A 19,784-nucleotide genomic window follows, 5' to 3' on the forward strand; every position below is an offset into this window, starting at 1 on the left:
ACTGAGACGCCGCTCTGACGTAGAAACCAGAGACTGACACGGAAGAGCAGAAATTGTTGAATAAAGTTGGTATTTTGGGGTTTTTTTGCACACAAAAAGTATTCTCCTCACTTCATAAAATGAAGGTTGAATCACTGTAGTCACATGGACTATTTTAATGATGTCTTTACTACCTTTCTGGGCCTTTAAAGTGGTGATTACGTTGCTGTCTATGTAGGGTCAGAAAGCTCTCAGATTCCATCAAAAATATCTTAATTTGTGATCTGAAGATGAACGGGTCTTACGCGTTTGGAATGACATGAGGGTGAGTAATTAATAACAGAATTTTCATTTTTGGGAGAACTAACCCTTTAAGATTTATTAAAGTGATAGCTCTCCTAAATGTTAAATTCATATTCTCCCTGTTGTCATATCAAACCTGCATGACTAAATTTCTTCTGTGGAACACAAAAGATGATATTTTGAGAAATGTTGATGTCTAAATTACACTGGACCCCATTGGTTTTCACTGTGAATAAAATAAAATAAAAACACACACACAAAATATCTTCTTTTATGTTCCACAGGTTTGGAACAACATGAGGGCAAGTAAATAATGACAGAATTTAGTTTTTTTTTTTTTTTGGAGTGAATTATCCTAAGTAGTATTTTTAGAAATGTTGATAGGTTGTCTGTGATTGGTGACTGCATTTGTTAAGAGCACAGTAACTTAGAATGTTGTGTATATTTTCTACAAATAGGCCTAATTTCATATTTTTTAAATATCCACAAATATGTTCTTATATAAACAATGTTTACATTTTTTAAATTATGTATCAGTAAAACACGAGACTATGGTTCCTAAGCCATTGGTAGCCTACTGGTTTGCATGTTTTTTTGTTGTTGTTGTTTGTTTGTTTTTTTTATTGTTTTTTTCTTCTTTGTTTGTTTTTTGACATAGGCTATGTCTATTTTGTTTTAAGAGACATCTCTGAACAATTAACTCGGTTAATTCATTTTATAAATACATTTATAAATACGAGATAATAAATTAATTTTAGAAAGTTGGTCTGAGTAGCCTAATTCCCTAATTTGATTATCTAATAATTAAAACAAAATACAGAATTTAGATAAGAAACAAATCAATTAAAATGGTACCCGCGGCTGTCAACGAATGTTGCATTTAATATCAAACTTGCACGTTTTGGTACCCTGGGGGCAGAATTGAAGTGCCCTTCTATGGGCGGTTCTGGGCCTCCATTGCTCTAATGCGAACCTATAGCGCAAGCAACTGGTTCCGATTAGCGACCGGAAATCCTCGGTACTCTCTGTTAAAAACAATTACACTGACATGCGTGCGTGGAAGATGGGTGGGAGACTGCCTAGTTACTCGACATCTCGCTGGGCTGACGATCAGAGGTCCTTATGAAGTCTTTCCTTCAGTTTGACCATATTTTAAATAAGCCAACAGTAGCCAATGCCAAATAATGTATCCTAGTTAGGCTATTCTGTAAGCGTTAAAGTTAGTGGATGACATTATTATTACATAATATTATTATCATTGTATTAAGATCATTATGCCAATTAAACAACAAGAGTAGGCTACATGTCAGCTGGCCCCGAAACCCATGTTTGCGTTTTTGCTCAAAAGAAACTTATGAATGAAGCCACGTGAGTTTGCCTCCCGCAGCTGGTATGTCTTCTCTTTGGCCCAGAACCACCAGAACAAACATTGGGAGAGCGCAAAGTAAACACCCCACTACAAACCTAACGATGCACTGCGACCACAAAAGCAACACGCGCCTCCTGAGGCTAAAGGAAAATCAACAACTCCCCGCTTTTTGTTGACCCACAATATTAAGAGGACGTTTGTGACATGAGTAGCCTACATTATATAGAGAATTATACGAAGAAGGGCTATTATCATAAGAGGATAAATACGGTCATCCAATCATGTATTTTATCTACTAATTTATTTTACCATACTTTTAACAAATCGTTATTTAGCTATTGTTCCCAATTGTAATTTCCATTGGTCTGTAGACTGTCATTTCTTCTCAAAATATTTGCACACTGGAAATTTTAAAACGAATTGTTTTGGTATTGGGTTTAACTTTAATATTTAAGAGCGGGAAAAAGATATTATTTACAATAATTTCCAAACAGGTAGTGTACTTTTGTAGAATAGGCCTAGGCTATATAATGTGTCTAAGATGGGTATATTTTGGGTCTTTGCTCTGATGCATGAAGAGAATATTCGAATATGTGTTATTTTCACCCTTGATTTTAAATTTTACTTAATTAACCATTTTTATAATTTAAACGTAATGGTGTATTATATTTGGAACTATTTAGGCTACATGTTGGGATACAAAGACATGGCGCTTCATCTGTGAATAATTTTTCACCATTTAATTTGTTATATATCACAGATTTATGGCGAACTTGCATTTTAGTTTTCCACTTCATCTTCGTATTTTATTGGTGCAAAACAGTGTGATGAAATGCTAGAAGAACGTCTTATGAGTTTGAACAAAAGAATCGCTTTATTAACTGCTTTTGGTTTGTCTTCTGACCAGTTTAACGACTTGGCAAATGTCAGTCCGTAATAATCTACCACGGTAAAGCGTACCACTGAGTATTTCTCTGAGAACCAGAGAAAAACTAAGGACTTTTATTTAGATTTATACTGTTCATTTTTCCTTTATATATATATATATACAGTAAAAGTGGCAGATCTCAGTCTATATTTGGTACAAAATAAACAAAAATAAATAAAAGCTCAGTCGTAATCACTTAAGAACCGAGGTCCACTAGGCTTGAAGTTAAAGGTCCCAGTAAAGAATCCTGGAGTTGATGTGGGTGTCCTTGCATGCCGTGTACCGACTGCGCGGCGCCGAGGCCGGTCATGGAATACGCGGACGCGCCGGGGTGGCTCATATTACCCTGGAGCAGGAGCACGGAGTTCTGGTCAGGACTCTGCGGGGGCGAGAACTCGTCCTCCGAGCTTGACATCAGGGACTTCCCGCCGTCCAGCGGTGAAAGCTGGTTCTGTTTGTTAGCGCCCGTGTTGTTGTTTTCACTGTTCTCTCTGTCAAAGATAATGAGATGAGGGTTACGCAGGCACATTTAACATTATATTGTAGATCAAATACGCTGTGTAAAATATAAATTCGTAGTCTTCTCAAATATAAATCTAATTTGGTCATGACGGACGACTGTGCAAGAAGAAGAACAAATTTTCACATTAAAATGTATTTGTACTGAATGGCCATCGAAATGAAACCTTCAATTTCAGAGATTTTATAATTAAGTTGAAATGTTCTCTTTTATTTTGACTGCTGACAAATATAAAAATGTAAAAAGAAATGATCAGGTAACTCAAAAAAAAAAAAAGTGCTCCATCTGCTAACATAGGCTAAAATAAGGAGTTTTATCCAAGTCAACAAATATTATAGCCTATACTTTTTTCCCTTAATGTAACAACTGTACATTTTTACACTGATACGATGTAAATATTTTAAGGACCGACTAAAAGCAGCGCTCTTGGAATCAAAACTATAGCCTAGACGTGTCAACAATAGCATCATCAGCAGTCAACTGTGAACTAAGTGGAATGAAGGGCTGAACTGGCTGTATGAAACGTTTTTATTTTGTTCTCAGGTGACTGAGCTTACCTTTCTTTTGCCTCCGCTGCGCGATCCCTCTGCCGTCTGTTTTTAAACCAGTTGCTCACTTGGGTGGTGGTCAGCCCTGTGGCCTCAGCCAACTCCCTCTTTTCCCGAGGAGATGGATAGGGGTTGTGCGTGTACCACTCCCGCAGCACACCGCGGGATTTCTCCTTAAAACAGTAGCTGGTCTCCTCGCCGTCCCATATTGTGCGTGGCAGAGGAAATTTCCTGCGCACTCGGTATTTCCCCACCGCTCCCAGCGGTCGCCCCCTCAGCTTCTCAGCCTCAACGTAATGGGCCTTAAGCCACAGCTGCTGCAGCTTCGGGTGGTTGTGCGGAGAGAACTGGTGACTCTCTAGTATCTTATAAAGTTCCCTGAAGTTTCCACGATGAAAGGCGACTACAGCCTTGGCTTTGAGGACGCTCTCGTTCTTGTGGAGATGGTCGCAGGCCGGAAGAGACCACAGAAAACGGCCGAGACGCTCAAGGTTCCCCCCTTGTTGCAGCACCTCACACACACACGCGACTTGCTCCTGAGTAAACCCGAAAGAAGGCAGCATTGACATGACGTCTGACTCCCGCTACCAAACCGCTATCCTCTAGATGCTATAAAGGAAGCGGAATGGGTGACACCCCGTTTGCCTTCGTTCAATGGGAGCGATTAGGTCGCTTGACAAGATTTTTTGGGGTTTGAGATGTCCTCTGCGCGCGCCGTGAAGTTTTGGGTGTTTGTTGAAGACAGTTTGTTCACTATCGACTCATGTCGCGCTAAAAGAGCACTGCGCGACTGCTGATTGGCTCTCCAGCTGCCCTATCCCCAGCAGCAGTGCGGAGAGAACTCTGCTTCCATTTCCTCCCACGGGGACTCGGTGGTCTGAAACTGGATCCCCCGTCTCCAGTTCTACCTGAGGGAGCCGGGCACCTCGATACTAATCAATTAGAAACTGTCTGAAGGCACCCAAAGCCATTAAAGGGCTTATATTTAATCCTAGCAGATTTTTAATGAACAATATTATGTTAAGGAAACCGAGTCAAATTAACGGCATTATCTTCATTTATTAATTTATGAGGAAAAAGTCGTTCCTCAATTTGCATATTAATATTAGGTAGACAATTCTGATCCGCAGCAAAATCATCAGTTGATTGCTACAGTTATTGACTCTACTTGTGCCATTGTCAAAGGCACGCGCTCCGCGCAACGTCTAGATGCGCGCGGAGATATTTGGGGTTCCATTAAAAACAATCAGCCTCTCGAGCTGGTAGATAACATAATGGTTATCACTAGATAAGCAGCGCCCCCGGCTCTTCAAGCTATTTGACAGAACATGCAAGACCAGTAGAATCACTGAAATGGCGCTGGTTACACAAAGATGCAAGATTGCATTTATTTATAAGGATAAACTGAGCCAAATCCAGTTAATATCAATAAATTACCCGCTTCAAGTGCTGTTTATTTGAGTTCAACAAAATCGGTGAAAAACAAAAATTAGAGAAATTTAGTTATATATTAAATCAAAATTTATCATGTTGTTTTTTTCTGTTTTGCTTTTCTGCTTTTACTTTATTTGAACTTGAGATCAAAACATCAAACATAGCTTACAGCACTTAAATGATTTGTATTCTTTAGGCTCAGAAAAAAATGCATTCTTTCCAGCTCTTTCTTTCTAGCCCTCTCCCCGCTCTCTGTACAGTGAAATCTAAAACCGATGCATTAGTAAATGAGTTCTGTGTTCGTCGAGGTCCTTGCCATGCAGACGCTGTTTTAAGGCATAGATCGCGTTTCTTTATCTTCGTAGAAATCTGCAACCTGACACCGCGGCGACGCGAAACTCACAATCACTCACCCAGAATGGAGCACCTCTTTTAATTTAATTTGAGACGCGGCGTTCATTTTTAAGTCGCTCTTTACGCATGGGCCAGTTAATGTAGACTACTCAAGGAGCCTCCACTGTTCCCTCTATGGGCTGAAATGATCTTGCAAGCCTCAAGACACTGGGATAAAACGAGGACTTAATCGGTTTTAGCAGCCAATCCGTGCACCTGTGAAAACAACTTTTTGCCCACTGTCTCTGAAGGGTCAGAGGAGCAGGCTAATGAAAGCTGCCCCGTCCATCTGTCCTGAGGGATCACCCAAGGCACAAAAAAACTTAGCAAAACGTTAACGCTAAAGATGTACCACTAGTGAATATTTTCTGGGCTTTTCAATTTCTTTTCAAATGCAAAATAAATTGTTGTATTAGGCTACATTTGATATTTTTAGAATAAGTAAAAACACGACTTTGTGTAATTTGTTCACTTTAAGTTTTGTGAATATTTTTGTCTCATTTTACTAAATTAAACACCTTACTTAAACGTTTTTAATGCGTATAGCGTATAGGCTATACATGTATTTATTTTTTTCATGATTTATCGCAACTTTATCGTCAAATCAACTTAGATAATTAATGTGGTTCAGATAACATAATATTTTGAGTTTCTATTTATTAAACCAATCTCCTTCATTGCATTAACTCAAATTTCTAATTTCAATGAACTAAAATTTTTAAGGCAACCCGGTGACTTCAACTTCAAGTGAAACCAACAATATTTTTACAGCGAGGGTCTTGTAAATTATTTAGACTTCTCTATCACTTTATATGTCATTGGATTAAATGACGTTTCATACGTTTTTAACGGTGGTTTCCCAATCCATAACCAATTTTCCATTGCTGTATGTGACTAGACTTTATTGAATTTAACGACATTTAGGTCTATTTCGTCAGTGGGGTCAAGTATCAGCGTCAGTGTAACAGCACACGGGCCTGTGATTGACGGCGCTCGGGTTGTCGTAATGTCTCCAGCACATTGCCGCGCGCCCCCTCCTTAAACCTCAGAAATCGAAAGGCCGTGCCCGTTCTCAGGCCTTGATCATTTCAAGATGTGCTCTTTTATGGCCTAAAGGCGAGGGTTGGCAAGGTCGACGCGAACTCCGGCACACATACCAATGGTAAACACACCATAAACTGCTTCCCTCAAAAAAGCAATCACGGTAGGCTATACAATGAACAACAATGAGGTCATTCTCTTAAAGTAAATGACTCTCCAAGCGTATTAAACAGAAAATCTGAAATGTACAAAAATTATATTAAATCAGTTCGACGCAGAAATTTCGTTCGTAAACACGTTATTCTTAATTTTCTGCAGGCTTAGAGTCTAACATGTTGTTCTATGATGCGATGCGAAAGGCTAACATCAAAGCAATCCAATTTTTGTCCAAAGACAAAAACATACCTGAATTAATTATCAGTTAAATTAAAAATAATAAAACAACACAAATCTAATTTTGGTCATTGGTAAGGAGAGAATCAAAGAATTGGTTTGAAATGTAAAGTGACATTTACATGTAATTATTGAAGTCATAGGGTGAAGGTAATCTGGGTAACATTAGGCCTACATTGGGTAATTTGAGGCATCAATAATTTAATAATTAATAATTAGGCCTATTTTTTTTTAACCTCTTCTTGGTTTATGAAAATGAGAACCTCATACAGAGACCCTTTATATTATTTCATACATAATTATTTTTGTACTTGATTTTGTATTTGATTGTTTTTTTGGGGGTTTTTTTCAGATTGTTTCTTGAGTTTTTAAAGCAGAGTTTAATTTACTGTACAATAAATACTTTTTTCCGTTGTGTCCTCAGTAGAGGACATCAGGACTGTGTGTGTGTGTGTGTGTGTGTTCATCTGGTGGGAGAGACGGCAGATTAATTACATAGGCCTACTTTTTTATATATATAATTCGTATGAAATAAGATATTTCTTTCGAACTTCTTTCTTTTTTTTCCTCTTTTTTTTTTTACAAAAGTGATTGTGTCATCTGTTTATTATGCCCCAAACACTACTTCGAAAATAATAAATAAATAAAAATAAATAAGAAAAAGTGTTGACTCCCAGTAGTAGGACATGATTAGGACACTCATCATTTTGTTTGTCACATTGTTAATGTCTTTCCCCATTCTAATCAGAAACGTTAATGATAACAAAATGCGGTTATTTCATAAAGTAGCTACTCGCTGTCTGCACAAGAATGTGATAGAACAAGTTTTTTCTAGAGTTGTATTTTAAAGCTTATATGTGTGGTATCAAGCCTTTGGTTTCCTCATACCACAAACCCATCAGCATTCATGCTTATACTTTTCTACTTAGGTAAAGTTTAAAGTCAAAGTCAAAGCAGACCCATATGCCACAAAGCTCTCAGTACAGCATTTAAAACTAGCTTATGAGCATCCCTTACATTTAATGGACTAGATATTGAAGTCATTCTGCTGACCCCTGCTGGCTTGGATGTTCTAGTGATATTAGAACATATTATATTATATATTATATAATTCTATGATATATAGAATTATATTTTAAATATTTATTTGATATATATATATATATATAAATATTATTAAATATTTTTATAATCCCTTTGCTTATGATGTTTTTTGTGTATGAAAGTATTTGGAAGTACTTGTTCACTCAGTGTTTTCATAAAACAAACATAGATTATTGTTCTCTAGATTGAAGAAGTGTGTACAGAAGTGGTGGGTCTCAGACCCAGTTGCCCCTTAACCTCACATTAGCAGTGGGCACAAGGGTCCGGTTACATGTGCTTCACAGTCTGCTGTGTTTCACTAAATGTCACACTATGAAACCTCCAGAAAAAGTCAGGGGTCAGGTTCTTTAATAAGCCAGCTTCTGCAGGGTTTCTTATTTTTTATGGCCTGTCTTTCCCAGGATTTATGAACATCTTCACTTTGTTTAAAAAAAATTAAAATATGCTGAAAATTGCTGTCTTCTGGAGTGTGAATCTACACAATCTGCTAAACCATGAAAAAAACATTCTGGTGTACAGTACTTTTCTCATGATATATATATGTGGTTGACACTAAGTTCCTTGTACTTTACATTCTTTTAGTGAAACTGGAGAGCGAATTAAAAGAAAGGTGTTTTTTTGTTCTCTTCTATGCCTTTTGTTATAAAAGATGAACCATCCCATTCACGGTACAAGGTGATGGAGTGACGTATTTTGTATTTAAATGATACAGAAAAGCAACATAACACTGCTTCCCATGAAACGCACAGTGACATATAGTCTGCCAAGGGGAAATTGGGGACATAAAACACACATGTCCCTCCTTCGTGCGCCCACCATTTCTTTGCTTAAAGCCCCAGACAATAGTGCTTTCTTACCCTGCAGTATTCCAGGAGGCGCCACCTGATACCTGGCAATCAGCTAATCTGGTGCCCTAGGCGACAGGGTCACCTTTGGGCAGGTAACAATAGATTCTTTACCCAATGTGCTTTTTTGTCATCTCCTTTGTGCGAGGGAGCAAATCCTACCTGGGCGCCATTCAATTAGCGCTGACTCACACGGGCTGGTGTAGACAACTGCGCGCCAAGACAAGGAAATGTTCCCACGGCAGTAAACAGACTTTGGGCATTTTGGCTCCTGCTTTCACACTTTCTTGAACAATTAAAATTTGCATAGATACCAGTCTCATTCATTAAAATATCTGCTGCCTATATGTGCTACAACACGTTGATGTGTGATATTAAATTCCTGTTTAATAATATTCAGAACAGAGTATATATCTCCTATCACCCGTTCATAATCTACCAAACGATGAGCCTGCATTTTTGCCCTGGAGTCCAGGCCAAAAGTCTATTCCTGCTAGATCATGTGAGGACGGTTCAGGAAATCTAATAAGGATATGTAACTTCTCCTCATATACTCTGGCTTTTTGGATGACCTTTCCTTTGAGTAATGTCATGACAGGTACCATATGACACTTTAAGAGTGAGCGGGGCTTATTCAGCTGTCAGGTTTTGGCTAGAGATCACAGAGGACGCCCCTGGTGAGAACACAAGCTTGATCTCCACCGTCCTGCATATGTGTACGTCCATGCATTAGTAATGTCTGAGATCACCGCCAGCCATCCAGGGGGTCCAGGTTGTAGCCTGATCTGGTTAAATGGATAGTCTTGGATGTCCTTTAGACCAACATCATGCCTGCCATTGGTTAAAACATATAGCCGACTTACCTGGTGCTTCCAATAAGAGATGATTCATTGAAAGTGATGTCATTCCCTTTACTTATTGAATTATCTGGCTAGGACTCTAATGTGAAACACCGGTGTCAGTGACATAGACAACCCTCGGATCATTCATTATATATGTACAAATATAAATATTTAATAGGGTGGAAGGGTTTAGAAAAAATAGGTTTTTCAAGCAGGACTGACGTTTTAGGTTTTCTCATGGTTCTTGAAGTATATGTACAGAGCTCGCTTTTGGTGTAAAGGTGCGGTCACATTAGTGAAATCTTAGCAAAATTTGGAGACAGAAAATGTCATTTGTCTATTTTCAATATTGTAGAGATATATGATGAACTGAAGTCACTTTCAAACAAAGCAGCTTTCTGTAGGTCAATGTAGTGAATTTGCGAGACAAATTTGAACCTGTTGTGAAATCTGTGAGGGGAAACCTTTCACCCTAATGCAACATATCCCAATTGTGGATTCCTATTGAAATGACTGCATTCCGCCAATGAAATTTGCTGAACTACAATAAATGTGACCACACCTTAAGAATATTCTTCTTGCCCTGCAAGGATCAAAGAACTCAGCGCCGGGCATTTTCTAAAGATAAAAGTAAATGACAGCATATGCCCAAATCATTTAAAAACAGTCTGCACACAAATCAAGAAAAACAAACGCTCATACTTCAGTTATTTCTCATAAATTCTACCAAACAAATGTCTTGTTGTCTAGCCTAGCTTCCTTGTATATTGACAGTTTATGAGGAAGGCACATGTGACCAGTTAATGGTCAAGATTATATACTTTACAAAAAAAAAAAACACACAAAAAAAAAAACAAAGTCCACACTGGGATGCATAGAAAGAGTTGTATGTTTGAATCAAAAATTCTGTAACATAAAATTCCTCAAGTCAAACATAACAAAATAAGCTTTATCACATTTGCATCGTCACACTCAAAGAATTTAAATACAAAAGACCATAAACAACAACAACAAAAATCTGTGCTTCAGTAAAATATTGTAAAATGAAAAAAGCTGCATTTTTTTTTGATTCAGAGCACATTTGTTTTGTGCTTTTTAATGGGTCTTTTCGTACATGTTTTGAGGTGCGAGTAAAGACACTGCAGCCAAATAATCTTCAAACGGTCAGTGCATTGCCTGGTACATTCTGCAGCCCTCTTAGTGCAAGTTGGGATATCTGAGGACAGGAAGGCACTGTTCTTATTTTATATCCATCGGTAGGGTTCATTTGAGAATGATTTGTGCTTACAGAGTCCGTAAGAGCACAGTGTGGTGAGACAAAACCGGTCCATCACGACTGAAATGCTGCTCTTAATTTTTAATGACATCATCAGAGGTCGCTTCCATCATCGTCCATCTGTACAGTCTGCAGCTTGGCCAGCTCTTTCCCTTCCATGTCCAGATCCCCACAAACAACCCTGACTGGGCCTTCTCCTGCCCTAGAAGCAACATGCAGACTGTTGGGCAGCTGGACATCTTGAGACCTGTAGTCTGAAGACAGGGCTACACTGTTCTCTTGGAGACCACGTCCAGCTTGACTCAGAGCGTGATGTACCTCGGTGCTGGAGAGGGCAGAGGTGACTGTGGCTGTTACGGTGGGTTGAAGAGAACCACTAGAGGAGGAAGACGAAAGGAAAAGGGAGGCTGTGTAGCCCAGGTTGCCTCCTTGGTCCAGGGGCATTTCAGAATGATAAGTGTAGTTTCCAGACACATCCAAAGGCTCCTGCTTCACAGTCTGGGTGTAGAGCAGGGTTTGGCTCGAGTGTTGGGGAGAGTCACTGACCACATTGCCCAAAGGAGCAGAGCCTGTATAGAGGATAAAAGAGAAAATGAAATCCAGTTTAGTAAATGTAGTTCTCCATCTCTAGTAAGCTTCATAAACTATTGAATAGGCTATATGTGACGCGCACATGCTCTATATTTGAGCCGGAAGTTGCAGTTATATATATATATATATATATATATATGTATATTGTTTTTGGTGTGTCTTATATTGTTTGTAATTCTAAATTTAAATACCGTTTTTAAACCGTTTAATGTGTCGTGGGCAGATCGCTGTAGCGGCATCATTAGTTAGCCGCATCATATCATTAGCCGCGTTAGTTAGCAAGAAAACTGAATTTTAAAGAAGAGCTTATTGCAAAATTCGTAAATATATTGTTAAATATATGAAGTAGGCTATATTATAAATTAATCGTAAGGCTGTCAAAAATGTCAGTTTTTAATCTATAGAGACCTTTTTTTTTTTTTTTTAAGTGGACAGTTAGGATTTTAATTATTATTTTGTATTATGTAGAACCATAATATTTATATCATTAGAGAAAACAGACTTTCCCTTTTCATTCAGTGCATAAAACACATGGTTGAAACAACTCAAAATAACATAGTTCACATATTGTGCTGTGACTTCAAGGTAAACCCAAACATCTTTGCAGAATGGCCTGGACATCAACCCTCCCAGTTTAATACAACTCATTTGAGAATGGATGAGAGAGAAAGGACAGAGCGTGAAGGTGTGATCTGTTTATCCAGATGGGACTCCTTTGTTGCTATCTCAAGAAGCTCGCATCTTTTCTCTCTCTCTTTCCTTCTCGGTCATTCTTTCAGTCTATCTTTTTGTACTTCTTTTCCTTCTTTTCTTTCAGAACTTTTCAAGTGAACTGTAAAATGAAACACCTTTTTCATTTTCTGTTTGCGGTTAGACTCGCTATGATTTCCTTGTAACTCTAGAATGTGGTTCTTGGCACGTCTCTTGCAGTGACAGCCTCTGGCTTTCGGCCAGACACTTTTCTTCCATTAGGCTTGCACAAATGTCTGATAAATAATCACAGAGCCCGAACTCCTCCTCCCCTCGCTTTACTAGCTCACTTTCTGAAACTAGAACCAACGTTTTCTACAAGTTTTCTGTAGCTTCCCGCAGTCATTGCTTGTGAGGGTGGGCTGTTGTGTAAAGGGGGTCAGGAACATATTTTCCTTCCATCTGACTTGTACATTTTGAACAAAATCTGAAATTACATCTCACTAGTTTTGGCTTCGTAGACAAGAATGGCATTGCAAGGAAATTGCTAATGTTTCTTTGTATTTCTGAGGCACTGGAGATCAAACTTTGTGTTTTTATGAAGACATATTTTATTGAATTGCCTTGAAAATTATGGGCACAAGGAAACAGGGTTTCGGCTAAACAATTTTAATATCGTCTTTTTCTTGCTGGATCGTTTGGGCCCAACTGTTTTCCTTCTAAATCAAAAGTTCAGCCAGGGGTGGGTTTGTTTTTATGTGGCTCGTAAACTGCATATTAAAGGATAAAACAGACGAGCGAGAGAGGAGCAGAACGCAGCTAGCCTTGCTGTTATTGATGTGGCCATAAAATATTCATGGAAAGAACCATTAGTGAGTGGTTAGGGCCATGAAGGGGAGGTGGGGACCGTGTTGAGAGGCCTGCGTTTGGTATGATCCTCTAGCCAGTTGACCTGGACCCTCACATGCCTCTCACAGTTTTACCCACAATACTCTCCAACTGCCCGCGACCAACAAGGCTCTCTTGCAAAACCTCTGCTCTTTTGCATCTAGCTCTGCGGTCACTTTTGGCAAGCTTAACCGCATAAATGTTCAGTCTTATTCTCCAAAGCGATGATGTAATTACTCTGGCTCTTATGAGCTCACTAGAAGTGCTCCGACTACTTTAGGTATTGTTGTTATTGTATCTTCAAAGACATATGCATGAGACACAGAGGCGCAAATCAGACGTTTTAAACTGGAAATGGCAGACAACAACGTTGTTGACATTCATTGAATTTTGAATGCAGACACTGAGACAGAACAAAATATGTTCCTTAAGTGTTCTGCAGAAGAAAATCAGTCATACAGTCATTGTATTTTTGGGTGAACATCCCTTTAAGCAATATATCTTATTGAATAAGGTCCTCCTACCGTGAGTGGATGATGTTGAGGATGGTGGCAGCATTAGAGGAGGAAGACCCATGGTGGTTTCATTTCCTTGGAGATTGACCACACTGTAACTGCTGAGATGAAGGGCTCCTGAGGTAGTAGATGGCGTGGAGGGGGCCGAAGCAAAGGAGACCACTGAAGAAATAACTCCATCTTCAGCATTGGAAACTAGAGTCTGCATGGCGTCTAGCTTTCCAGAGGCAGGTTCAGAAACCCCCATTGGGAATGGAGCATAAGACACAGAAGAACCACCTAACAGCCTCTCCTGACTGTGATGGGAGACCCTCTGGGGATCAAAGGTCAAGAAATGGCCGCTTGTGGTGCCAAGTCCATTCAGGAGAGCATTGCTACTGTGCGATTGAACGTAGCCTCCACCGTTGATGTAGTGAGCATTCACGCTCGCTAGGTCACCGTTAAAACTCATTCCTCCAGCTGCGTGTGAGGGCATTTTTACATCTCCAATTTGTTGGATGACGGTGGTTGTTCCTCCATCCAAGTAAACTGTAGGGGGGGCTGTTCCATGTGCGACTGAGCTAGAAGAGCCACTGGAGAGGGGACGTGGTGACAAGTCCTCCTGGCCTTTACTGGACTCATCTTCTGTGCTGTGATTATCTGACTCGCTGAAAAAAAAGAAAGAAAAAAAATCATTGTTTAAGAAATAGACCCTTTGGTTTGTGTGTGTGTGTGTGTTTATTTATAACTTTGGTGCTGAAAATGTGTTTTGCATGAGAAATTGCTTTTTTTCCTACATAATCATCCACCATTTGCACTCTTGGGAATTTACTCTTTTCATTTTGAATTGTTGTAGTTTACTTCATATTTTCCAGAAAATGTAATAACAATAAATTAATAAATGTCCATACTCATTTTATAATGCCTTATGTGTTCTGTGTGTAACATTTCTAATAGATCTCTTAATTTCTTTGTTTCTCTGTTAATCAGCAAATTAAAAAAAAAATTTTTTTCAAAATTAAAAACGTATAAGCACTAGCTGCTTTATCAGTAGCCTATATGCACTTATGTAGATACACTTTAGGAAACAGACTTTATAAACCAATTGATTAACTTGTAAGCACATTGAAATCATAAATAGGCTACTGTAAAAGTCAACCTCTTGTGGGCTTCTAAAAACAGACCGCTATAATAAAATCATTTTCTGTAAATATCTCAGCCATCATTTCTAAAGTTGACTTCTTGCCCCCGCGGGTCAAAAATCAGATAAAAGGATCTGATCTCTTGGAGGCATTTGGAGGGTCTCTTTACAGACTATGACAGCTGCGGGTGGATCGTTCAGAGTGACTCGAGCAAGTCGCATCTATATACAAAGATCTTATTGACACGACAAACCGTTGATCTTTTCTCGCGTAAGGAGTTCATGGGCATCTTCGTTCGAACAATGAATAATTATCTTTGTCAGGGTGACAGTGCAACATCAAAGCTAACGCTCACTGCAGACTCATACGGAAAAAACTGACATCCCTTATTTACGAGACTTAAGATTTATTATTTATGATAAAAGCAACATTTTGCGGGCGGCATGGTTAAGAGTTATTTCCACCGCAGCTTGAAACTCTGTGTCATACAATCAAGATGCAAGCAAAAGTTTACAAATACAGAGCTGCTTCTTATCTGCCTCAGTTGCCTCAAGCTGTGAAGAGGATTTTGGCCACGTCAGGAGATTGAGTGCAGATCCCTCTGAGTGATTATCAGGGTGGGACAATGGCTTTAAAATCCAGAAACAAACATAGACAATGGCTATGGTAATGTAATGGCTGATCATATCTAAAGTAAACCGATGGTCTGTTTTGGTAGTGTTTGAAAGCAACTACACACGTCTGTTAAAATGTTTGTCGTCTCTTTGTTTTGCTTATCCAATTAATGTGACCCTTTTAATCAAATCTTACAATTTATAAAATGTCTACATCGTTAAAAGAGGCTTATATTGATTAGCTGAACCGACTCTACTCAAAATGTTGGTTTTGCATGTAAAAGAATAACTTTTAAACAATTCTTCAAAGAACGTTTTATTCTCCAAATCATATGTAGGCCTACTTCAAAAATGTACTTTAAAATTGATTTCAAAGGTTTCAGAGACGAATATAATCTTAACAACTTTTTATGATAGCCAACTCAAGAACCCTATATAGCCTACACCCAAAATGGCTTTAAATAAGAAAATGATTCGTTGATAACACTATGTGACTTTAAAGAACCACTGAAGAACCTTAATTTTGTTTAAAGTGAACGCGTCACGGTCTCCACGTTCTTTAAAACTACACCTAGAAGCGCTCAAAGCTTCGTATTTCAAAACATTGATGAAACGTGTCCTCCATTCGGTCTCGCGCATTCCATCATACGTGTCCCCCTCTCAGTCAACGATTTAGATACAACTATAACTGCGTCCTACCTTTTTGACTGCGCCTCGGATGGATTTCTGTCTCTCTGCCTCCTGTTTTTGAACCAGTTGCTGACCTGCGTCAGAGAAAGTCCTGTCATTTTAGCCAGATTTCGTTTCTCGGCTGGAGATGGGTACCGGTTCCGCTTGTACATTTCCTTCAGCGCGTTCCTAGACCTCTCTTTGAAACAATACACGGTCTCCTCTCCGTCCCAGATTGTCCGAGGCAGCGGATATTTCCTGCGTAAGCGATACTTGTCCACGGCACCCAGCGGTCTGCCCCGCGCCTTCTCCGCCTCGGTGTAGCGCGCCTTGTACCACATATCCTGCAGGGACGAGTGGTTTGACGGACTGAAACTGTGGTTCTCCAAAATGCAGTAGAGCTCTTGGTAGCGGGCCTGGTGGAACGCGACTATCGCTTGAGCTTTCAGGATGCTCTCGTTCCCCTGCAGCAGGTCACTCTGCGGAAGTGACCAGAGGAACCTGGCCAGGCGCTCCACGTTCCCACCCTGCAGCAGCGCTTCGCAGACGCAAGCGACCTGCTCTGGGGAAAAGGCCAGGGAGGCCGGCGAGCAGTCCAAAAGTTCGGCATTCTCCATCTGCAACTCCGCGGGGTCCAGCACTGACAGCTTGACACTCCCACGATTCTCCCTCTTGATCTCATCGGCACTAATGACCTCGCTTGAGGAAGAAGACATTTTGAACGCGTCCTGATAAGTCACTCCTCTGGGTTTCAGGCAGCACATCAGGCGATCGGGTTTCGCCCCTCCATCCAAGCACGATCAGGTATCTGGCCACTGTGTGGTGTGGATAAGATCTGGCGTCCCCCGTTCCACTACAAGTTTAACTCCACAGCCCACGTTGGAAAGGAGTCCAAGTCCTGAGCGCATTTTGATTCGCCGCTCTGGCCCTGCGGGGTGGAGCGACTGGGATGTGAAGACAAATGTTTGCGCTGGGAACGTCCATCAAGGGTGCCGTGCCATTTATAACGCGGGTACCTGCGCAAGGTAATGCAGGCTGCATTTCGTGCTCACACAATACTAAGAACGTGTTTTCACATTTTCACATGTACAAAGTATTTGCTTCCTGTTCAGATTGTGTCATCACTGACTGCTATGAGGCCAAAACATGCCTTTTCTTGAAGAATGAGTAGTAAAAACAACTCAGAAATGAGCTTAATAGGCGATATCACTACCCTCCGGAGGTGATAAGACCCCCCCCCCCCCCCCCCCCCCCCAAAAAAAAGAAGTGTAATTTTATGTCATGATCTGTTAATGAATATTTAAAGACTATCATCTGAATGAGCATATCTGTATGCTCAAGTTATCTAAACTTAAAATAAAGTAGACTGGACTATAAAACAAGTGAAATGAACATATAATTTGAGTTGGGACAACTTTACATTTCAAGCTGACTGAACTGAAATTATTAATTTAATAGTTGTTAAATAGAGTCTAGTCAACTTTATTATTTATAACTCTATATTCTTTCTTCTCCATAACATTTCAACTTTGCTAAACTTACAAATTTAAGGCAGCACAGTCACAAACACTTACATTTTTAAGTTGAAACAAAAATCTAAATTTCCAGTTTAGATTAGGTGAAGTGTGTATATATATATATATATATATATATATATATATATATATATACACACACACATACATTTTCTGTATACGTTTTTATGTTTTCCAGTTACTTGTATTTGCCTAAGGAAACACACACAGTGTATTTAAAGTTGTTAGCCTGCTTTATGTATTTATATATTTGATTTGCTTTTAAATGAAAATATTTACTAAATATTTACTATTTTTATTCAAATGTTTAAAGTGAACTGATGGTGAAATTTTTGATTACCACAATAAATTATTCATACACAAACTTTAAAACCCCAGTATTGGTTATAACAACAGGACTCTTTGATACTTGACATTAATTTTTCACAGTTTTGAGTTAAAATATATTTACAAACTTCTTTAATTTATAGCAGATAAATATGGGAATAGTATATAAGTGTGAGACACAGAAAGCAAAATAAATAAATAAATAAATCTAAGTTGCAGAAATTGAAGCAAATTATGCTACAGCACTCCTCTATTTGACTTTTAGACAATTAAATCTAAGAGCCAATGCTTTGCTTAATGTCATGCTGTCATTTTGAGTATATGTTTACGTTTATTTTGGAGATATAGTGTATTGTCTAGAAAGCTTCACCTTTAACTTAAAGACATTAAATTAACGAAATATGAAAAATAACTAAATTATGCAATGCTATTTATTTATTTAGGTTGTGTAAGAAACAAGCATTTCCTGAGTCTCAAATATTGCACTGCAACTTCCATCTGTTTATGTCTGTCCATTTGTCAGACAGGCACTGACAATCTGCCCCTTGATTGCACTTTTTTTCAGTTTGTCATGCTGTTTACTGGAAACTGAAGGTCTGTATGGGAGCCAACAACCGCAACAGCTGACAGGAGGCCCCAGAAGTCTCCCACAAAAGCAAAGGGAAGTTTGATGTGATTGCATCCCTAAAATTAAACCCGGCACAAACAGAATGCCTGGCAGCAGCTCTGTGCACAACCCTGCATTCACATGCTCTTGGTATGAAGATGGAATGAAGGTACGTAGGTACCAGACTTTATACTGTCCAGTGCTTATAGAAGCCCATGCAGGGGAAAGGCAGTAAACTATGTCTGGGATATTCAGCCATATCAGGAATGGACTATGTAATGAAGTGAGCTGTCATGAAGTTGTGTTATGGTGAATTACAAACATCAGGATAAGACCTCTGTATAACCTTGGGAGCATGCAGCTGTATAATGGCCACAGTGCTACCTTTATCCCTTAGATTTCCAGTTTAGATTAGGTGAAGTGTTGCCTGTTGTTGTGGGCATGGCTTTTGTTAGCTGATAATTGGTTTAAATTGTCTGTTAGAAACAATTAGAGACAATGGAGGATGATGTATAGGTTTTTTTTTTTTTTTTTTGTTGCTGAATATTTTAAATCATTGTTATAAGCACTTGGTCAATCTCTACAAGGCTTGTTGATAGAAATATCAACTCTTTATAAGGATGTTATCTCTAATCAGTGTATGATGAAATGTTGTGATATGACGTGTTTCTTTACAATCCATCATTGTAAATGGAGCATATCTTGCGCTCATGCACATCCGTATGTGCACACTGCTAAGTTTTATGTGATTTATGTCTTGCATGCTTTTTTTCTTCTTTTTTTACAATTTAAAATAGTCCATTCTCATTGTTAGTTTCTGTTCACTAGCTGCTTGGGTGGCTTGTGAAGATTTCCCTGGTTGAATCAATGTGTAAGAGTGGGATGATAAGTTTGTCATAGGGGGCTGGGTGTTGGAATTCACCAGAGAATTTCCTGCCAGTTTAAATCCTCAGTATACCTGGAGCTTCAGCAGATGATCCAAAACACATGCAACCAAATCCATCACAATGCTTCAGTTGACGGGCCAAAAGAGACCAAACAGAGAGAGAGAGAGAGAGAGAGAGAGAGAGAGAGAGAGAGAGAGAGAGAGAGAGAGTGAATGAAGGAGACCCAATATCTTTTCTCTGAAATGTTCGTTCATTCATTCATTTTTGTTTGTTATTGTTTTGTATTTATTTTATAATTTTGATCCCAGATTGATTATTTTATTTAGATTTATTAAAGTAGTCAGGTAACTTTATTAAAGTTTTCA

At 39.0% G+C, this 19,784-nt stretch overlaps 2 protein-coding genes across 2 annotated transcripts; both read right to left on the minus strand.

Moving 5' to 3' along the window:
* Positions 1-581: 581 nt before the first annotated feature.
* six1b (SIX homeobox 1b) lies at positions 582-4,470 on the minus strand. Its single transcript, XM_084091758.1, has 2 exons — positions 3,657-4,470; positions 582-3,070 (listed from the first exon to the last, which is right to left on the minus strand). Exons 1-2 carry the CDS (start codon positions 4,214-4,216, stop codon positions 2,776-2,778), a joined length of 855 nt encoding a protein of 284 aa, XP_083947884.1. The 5' UTR covers positions 4,217-4,470; the 3' UTR covers positions 582-2,775.
* Positions 4,471-9,854: 5,384 nt separating this feature from the next.
* Positions 9,855-16,889, minus strand: six4b (SIX homeobox 4b). Its single transcript, XM_084091757.1, has 3 exons — positions 16,094-16,889; positions 13,669-14,306; positions 9,855-11,544 (listed from the first exon to the last, which is right to left on the minus strand). Exons 1-3 carry the CDS (start codon positions 16,825-16,827, stop codon positions 11,069-11,071), a joined length of 1,848 nt encoding a protein of 615 aa, XP_083947883.1. The 5' UTR covers positions 16,828-16,889; the 3' UTR covers positions 9,855-11,068.
* Between the last annotated feature and the right edge of the window lie 2,895 nt (positions 16,890-19,784).

This window comes from Abramis brama (assembly GCF_963993115.1).
Source record: "Abramis brama genome assembly, chromosome: 18".
NCBI classification, from domain to species: Eukaryota; Metazoa; Chordata; class Actinopteri; order Cypriniformes; family Leuciscidae; genus Abramis; species Abramis brama.

What these genes read in the sequence shown, in the direction of transcription:
- six1b (XM_084091758.1), bottom strand. Translation starts at nt 4,216, where the DNA reads ATGTCAATGCTGCCTTCTTTCGGGTTTACTCAGGAGCAAGTCGCGTGT. An exon ending in GCAGCGGAGGCAAAAGAAAG is followed by an intron (nt 3,071 to 3,656) that starts GTAAGCTCAGTC and finishes TATCTTTGACAG; the next exon opens with AGAGAACAGTGAAAACAACA.
- six4b (XM_084091757.1), bottom strand. Translation starts at nt 16,827, where the DNA reads ATGTGCTGCCTGAAACCCAGAGGAGTGACTTATCAGGACGCGTTCAAA. An exon ending in TCCGAGGCGCAGTCAAAAAG is followed by an intron (nt 14,307 to 16,093) that starts GTAGGACGCAGT and finishes CTTTTTTTTCAG; the next exon opens with CGAGTCAGATAATCACAGCA. An exon ending in CTCAACATCATCCACTCACG is followed by an intron (nt 11,545 to 13,668) that starts GTAGGAGGACCT and finishes TCCTCTATACAG; the next exon opens with GCTCTGCTCCTTTGGGCAAT.